Source organism: Myotis davidii, unplaced genomic scaffold (genome assembly GCF_000327345.1).
Source record: "Myotis davidii unplaced genomic scaffold, ASM32734v1 scaffold46, whole genome shotgun sequence".
NCBI lineage: Eukaryota > Metazoa > Chordata > Mammalia > Chiroptera > Vespertilionidae > Myotis > Myotis davidii.
The window spans coordinates 4,660,791-4,668,083 of NW_006383006.1; the positions used below are offsets into that span (position 1 = coordinate 4,660,791).

Sequence of the window (7,293 nt, forward strand, 5' to 3'; positions counted from 1 at the left end):
ACAGTCTTGTTGTAGTTAAGCCTTGATTGTTGTAGTTAATACTAGGGGGATTTGACCTCCAGGCCAACTGGCTGTGAGAATCAGCTGTGTCTGCAGTGGGAAAACTTCTGTCCTCTGGGGAGGTGCTAATCTAGCCTTTGCCTGAGGCTATCCGGCAAATGGCTCTGTCCCATGGGATCAACAGGACAGGTGGAGCAAGCAGTTATGTCTGCTCTCAGTCCGGTCCCCAGAGGCTCTGCCGCTTAGAGTCCCAGCAACTGCTGCAAACCTCGGAGAGAAAGCTGCCCTCGCATTCTGACTGATGCCAGACAGTCCCTAGAAACTCGCCCAGAACTGGAGCTCAGGGCCTGAGCCTCCCTCCCGATTGAAAACGACAACCGCTCCCTCAGCCACCAGCCCACTCCTGGCGCACCTCTGCACCTTTGTATTTTCTGCACTGCGCCTCCTCTGAGTCTCGGTATGCTGTTCCCTTTCCTTCTAGTTGAAGAATTTCCCCTCAGCCAGCTTTCCTGTGGTTCTGGGTGATGTCCGTTCCATCTTTTAGTTGTATTTTTGAAGTGGTTGTGCGAGGCAGCATTCTCCGGTGTTTACCTATGCTGCCATCTTGGTTCCACATGCCCTTGACCAGAATCAAACCTGGGACCCTTCAGTCCGCAGGCTGACGCTCTATCCACTGAGCCAAACCGGTTAAGGCAACTCTTTTTTCCTTTAATGTCCTTAAATGTAACAGCCAGAAAGCTGAAACTCTTATCTTCTTATGTAAGCCATTCTATTTTTAAAAATATTTTTATTGATTTCAGAGAGGAAGGGAGAGAAAGATAAGAAACATCAATGATGAGAGAGAATCATCTATTGGCTGCCTCCTGCAAACCCCCTATAGGGGATCAATCCCTGACAGGGAATCTAACTGTGACCTCCTGGTTCATAGGTCATCGTCCAACCACTGAGCACTGAGTGACACGGGCCTGGATCATTTAGGCCATTCTAGACAATGACATGAACAGAACGCTGGCAAGTTCATTGAATAGGAAAGCAAACCTCACTGAGGGAGAGCCCTTTGCATTTTATTTTTGCCCATTCTTCCTGCCTGGAATATAGAGATGATGCCTGGTGTTGTAGCAGCCATCCTGGGGCCATGAGGTGACAGAAGAAGCCTGGTTCCTGGACATCATTTAGTTGCTGTATCAACCTGGATAATCTATGCCCAGACTTCTTATTGCATGAGGCAAACTAATTTTTCTTTTTTGCAGTGAAGGAGAAAACTTTATTCATTACAAAACAGCTCAATTGTGATACAGCACAGTAATGAGGCAGCCCTGGGGCCAGGCCTCTCTCCAGTTAGACAGCTCTGCTCTGCTCTGCTCCTCCATGGTCTGCTTAGCTCTGCACCATGCTGGTCTGTTTTGCACTGTACTGTTCTGCTCTGCTCCGGTGAGACATCATCAGTGTTTCAGCTCAGCCAGGGAGCAAACAAATTTCTTTTTGGATTTAAGTAAGTTTGGTAGGGCTTTCTGGAATCCCACCCAAATGCAGTCCTCTCTGACGTGGTGCACTGACCCACTATCCCTAAAGTATGGCCAAGAAACATAAAGATCCTCGAAGGGTTAAATACTAAATCCATCCCCTCCCCTCTTTAAAAACTATTTTTTAAAATTAATTAATTTTATTGATCTTTTTACAGAGAGGAAGGGAGAGGGATAGAGAGTTAGAAACATCGATGAGAGAGAAACATCGATCAGCTGCCTCCTGCACACCTGCTACTGGGGATGTGCCCACAACCAAGGTACATGCCCTTGACCGGAATCAAACCTGGGACCCTTCAGTCTGCAGGCCGATGCTCTACCACTGAGCCAAACCAGTTAGGGCTAAAAACTATTTTTTTAAAAATTGATTTCAGAGAGGAAGGGGGCAGAGAGAGAAAAGAGAAAGATCAATGATGGGAGAGAATCATTGATCGGCTGCCTGCCTCCATGCCCCACACTGGGGAAGGGAATTGTGCCGCAACCCAGGCATATTGAACCATGACCTCCTGGTTCGTAGGTCGACACTCAACCACTGAGCCATGCTGGCTTAGCCTAAATCCCCCCTTTTAGAAAAATAACATTCTAATTGCTATGAGAAGTGCAGTAAAGTAAATTTAACACTGTTTCACAAAATGTCTCAAGCAAAAAAATCCACCCCCTCCCAATTCTGCTAACATTTTTAGATGTGAATATCCTTTGAAAATTGCTACCTTAAGCAAAATAAACAACTTTAATCATATGAACCTCAGTATGAAATGGGGGAAAGGATGCTTTATGATGCCTCACATCACTGCAGTCAGCCACCTCTGTCTTCAAAAGGTAAGAGCAGAGCTTTTCCACAGGAAAGAAAGGCCTTCTAATCCAGCTGTTCACAGGTCGTCCTTTCCCCCACTCCTTTACAACCTTCTCCTATCTCATGAAATGATTTTTAAAAAGTAAATTACAGCTCTAGCTGGGTTGGCTCACTGGATAGAGCGTCGGCCTGGGGACTGAAGGGTCCCAGGTTCGATTCCGGTCAAAGGCATGTACCTTGGTTGCAGGCACATCTCCAGTAGGCGGTGTGCGGGAGGCAGCTGATCAATGTTTCTCTATCATTGATGTTTCTACCTCTCTATCCCTCTTCCTTCCTCTCTGTAAAAAATCAATAAAATATATTTTTTAAAAAGTTAATTACAGTTCCTCTGAAGAGTTAAAATAATGATTTGCATCAACACCAGTCATCTCCCCCTCCCCCAGCAAATCAATTGTAGAAAATGGGAAGTTGTACATTTTGGCGACAGATATACACAAATTGAAGGAATAATAAAAAGAAGCAATGCTAGCAAAAATAAAAAGTAGCCAAGCCATTTGCCATTTTTCCTGATTATGCATGGCCGACTAGACAAATCAATCTATCCTCAAACCTCTCTAACAGATCAGATCTCAGTCCAATTATTCTCAAATGTGTTTTATTTTTAGAATTATAAAACTGAATTGTGCATGTGTGCTGTGGGTGCATAAAGGTGGGGATAAGAGTGGTGGTGTCTTAAAACTCATTCACCCAAGCCCTAACTGGTTTGGCTCAGTGGATAGAGCGTCGGCCTGGGGCCTGAAGGGTCCCAGGTTCGATTCCGGTCAAGGGCATATACCTTGGTTGCGGGCACATCCTCAGTAGGAAGTGTGCAGGAGGCAGCTGAATTGATGTTTCTCTCTCATCAGTGTTTCTAACTCTCTATTCCTCTCTTTCTCTCTGTAAAAAAATCAATAAAATATATTTTAAAAAAAACCTCATTCACCCAGTCCATTAATAAGGACATGAGGGTCTCAAAGTGGCTCGATACAGGCCCTGAGCTGTCCACCAGGCCTCCATTCCGAGCCAGTATGCTTTCCACCTCTTCACAGTATCACAGGTCCAGTCAGAAGTTTATTAGCAAATGGGACTTTCATTATTACTATTTTTAATGTCTGGTGAGGTTTTTTTTGTATATACCCTTTACAGTTAAGGAAAGCTCTCTCTCTCTGTTTTTCTAAGACTTCTTTTAAAAGTCATGAATGAATGATGAATTTTATAACTTTTTTTTTCTATGGAAAAGATCATTGTTTTTATTTTTTAATCTGTTAACATGGCAAAATACATTGACTAATTTCCTCATTTTAAATGAACTTTGAACACCTGGTATAAACCCACGTTGGTTATAATTATATATATATATATAATACTTATGTATTCAGTGTGTTAATATTTTGTTTAGGACTTTCATATCTATGTGAATGAAAGAGAATGACTAATTTTCTTTTCTTATACAGTTTACAAAGATTCCACATCAAAGGTATGCCAACCTCATAAAATGATTACAGCAACTACCTTTATTGAAGTGTAACTGATATATAATAAGCTATACACTATGATAAGTTTTTTGACATATGTACATACCTATAAAACCACCATCACAATCAAAATAATGAATTTTTCCATCTCCCAAAAGTTAAACCAGGACTTTTAAAAAGATCATACCAGGCCCAGCTGGCATGGCTCAGTGGTTGAATGTTGACCTATGAAATAGGAGGTCACAGTTCGATTCCGGGTCAGGACAAATGCCTGTGTTGCAGGCGCCCTCCCTAGTGGGGGTCATGCAGAAGGCAGCTAATCAATGATTCTCTCTCATCATTGAAGTTTCTATCTCTCTCTCCCTCTCTGAAATCAATAAAAAATATATTTTAAAAACATCATACCAGGAAACCATGACCACTCTTCCTTTCCTTAAGATAAACTGACCACAGACTTTTTAACATCCACTGAGTAGTTATGAACTGCATGCCACCAAATGTTTTAGAAATAGCAGTGTCTAGAAAGGTAAACTTTTTCTCCTTCTCATTTTGGTAAAATGTTCATATCCTCTTCTTGCTAGGATAAAACTAGTTCGCCTCAACAGTCCATGAGCATATATGATTAAAGGCTTTTCAGGCCTAAGGAATATTCTAAGGGCACTGACTGGCACTCTGGCCACATGATCTCCTCCCCACTCCCTGCCTCAGGCTTTTTTAATCCTAATAATAGAAAAGAAATCAACCCTCCTGAAAGGTAGACCATTTCAGTTTTTGTTCAGACACAGAAATGTAGGAATATCTTGAGTTGGTTTAATCTAGCCTGAGTAATCTTAATTTAGAGAGTTCTCAAAACACTGAATAAATTCAGATTTACTTTGGTTTGAATGAAAACCGCTTTCCTTTTTAGGTGTCTCTTGAAACAGAGATATTTCCCCACAGAAAGTCCTGAATGTGTTAGCCTCCTAGCGTCCTCCAGGGTTATAAATAAAAATACAAAAGGGAAGAATTTTCTCTCCTTCTAAACTCGTATTTCGAGGAAGGGGGAGAGGAAGAATTGAAGGGCAATGACTAATAGGATGAAATGCCAGTCACTGCTGGTAGAGGACAGGGGAGCAACAAAGGATAATGAGCAATCAGCTTGGTGTAACCAACCCAGCAGCAGGTCCTTGACTCTTATGTCAAGGACAGATGAAATAGCGGTAATTATCCAAGTGTCATCAGAATTACTCAGCTGCCAATAAACTGACTGGACACTAACAGAACATTTTAATCTAATTCAACTCACATATTTTAGTTCTGCCAGTCAGCACCTAAAAGACATTTAGTTTACCCTTTTTTGGGGGGTGGGGGGGGGAAGTTGATTAATTCTCATCCAAGAATATTTTTTTTCATTGATTTTTAGAGAAAGGAGGGGGGAGAAAGGGAAGGAGGGGGAAAGGATAGGGAGGGAGGGAGAGAGAGAGAAATAGAGAACATCAATATGAGAGAGACACATTGATTGGGGTCAGGGATCGAACCTGCCACCCAGGTGCAGGCCCTTGACAGGGAATCGAACCCGAGAATCTTAGGTGTGGGGCTTACGCTCCAAACACTGAGCAACAGTGGCCAGGGCAAACTGAGTTACCTTTTAAATAGAGACATTTGTCTTTGAGAAATCAATGAGCCATTTCAAGTTTCCCCAAATTATGTGCTCTTCCTTATATGTAGGATAGAACTGCACACAGCAGGTGTTAAGTAAATGCTTCCTTGAAGGAAAGTATAATTCCTGCCCACATGAATAAGCAGGCAGGGCCCAAATATAAGCTCTCCATGTGCATGGGAGCTCTCCACATACCTGTAACAGCTCATCTCGGGAGATTTTGTCATCTTTATCCAAATCATATAGTCGAAAAGCAACTGGTAGGGAAAAATAAGAAGTTAGTGGAAATTCAGTAATATTTTGCCCCTTCTCAAGAAACTAAATATGTAAAGGACACTAGACAGAAAACTGAAAGTGAATTAATAGTTTTTCCAAGAGCCACTGCTATTACTTGTAGAGCTTTTAAAGACATTGTAAATTGTAACAGTTAAGAAATTGAGATACATCTCATAATTGATGGCATCTTAGCTTTGATGAAACATGGAACCCTCCTGGAACAAAACAGAAAACTTAATAAAAAGTCAAAATGTCCTTTTTCTTTTGTTGTTAATCCTCACTGGAAAATGTTTTCTATCACTTTTTACAGAGAGTGGGAGGGAGAAAGAAACATTGATATGAGAGACACACATTAATTGGTTGCCTCCCACATGCACCCTGATTAAACCTATGTTCTAACCACTGAGCAACCAGACCGGGACAAATGTCCTTTTTCTTATCTTAGAATTTAAAAAAACCATCACCCAGCATGGCCGGTGTGGCTCAGTGGTTGAGTGTCCACCTATGAAGCAGGAGATCACGGTTCCATTCCTGGTGAGGGCACATCCCTGGGTTGCAGGCTCAATCCCCAGTAGGGGAAGTGCAGGGTTGATGATTCTCTCTTATCATTGATGTTTCTCTCTCTCTCTCCTTCACCTTTCCTCTCAGAAATCAATAATATATATTAAAAAACAACAACACATAAAACAAACCACCACACATAAGTGATTCTGTAAATTAGGTCATCTCACACAATCCATCAAGTCTACTATGCACTGCTCAGGGGGAGCCAACAATCAGAGCCATATAGCTACCAAATGGCTGGCTACACCAAATATTGCCCTGGGAAAATGGTCACTTTGGCAAATTTGAGCAAATTTCAAATAATTTGCTACTACTTGGTGTTCTGTAGGTAAAGAGCTTCAGTTTCAAATAAAAATGCCAAGAACTTTTTATTTTTTTTCAAAATGCCAAGAATTTGATGGTCTTTTGACCTTATCATATTTATTTTTAATAATACGTAAATATTCCAGAAAGTAGGCTATATAAGAGAATTCAGAAGAGCAAAAATCATTCAGCCATAGTGCTGAAGGGCTACCAAACGAATCTTCTATAACAATAAAAGGGTAATATGCTCATCAGACCGGACATCTTCCAGACGTCCTTCGTCCTTCCTGACGAAGCCGGGGCCAGAGGGAAGCAGCCTGGGTCCCAGAGGGAAGCTGGTGCCGGCAGCAAGGGGGAAGGGCGGCCTACTCTTGCACAAATTTTCGTGCCTCGGGCCTCTAGTAGTGTGATAATGATGGAAGATATTTTTTTACTGTAAGAGAACATTTATTGGGTTCCTAGAAGAAATGGGTTAGGGAACAAGTTATAGAGGTAAAGGAATGGCACTTGGAGCTTCTATGCACTGAGCCAAACCGGTTAGGGCTCAGTGTTTATTTTTATTTAATATATTTTTTACTGATTTCAGAGAGGAAGGGAGAGGGAGAGAGATAGAAACATCATTGATGAGAATCATTAACTGGCTGCCTCCTTCTCGCCCCCCCCGGGGGGTTGAGCCCCAAA

The 7,293-nt window shown here is 41.9% G+C and overlaps 1 protein-coding gene across 1 annotated transcript in view; it reads right to left on the reverse strand.

Annotated features, from left to right (window-relative positions):
• CHP1 (calcineurin like EF-hand protein 1) overlaps positions 1-7,293 on the reverse strand; it is a 69,024-nt gene that overhangs the window by 3,573 nt on the left and 58,158 nt on the right. The window contains exon 5 of the mRNA XM_006778075.2: positions 5,665-5,726. Coding sequence (XP_006778138.1) covers positions 5,665-5,726 — 62 coding nt within the window. The remainder of the gene's footprint in view (positions 1-5,664; positions 5,727-7,293) is intronic.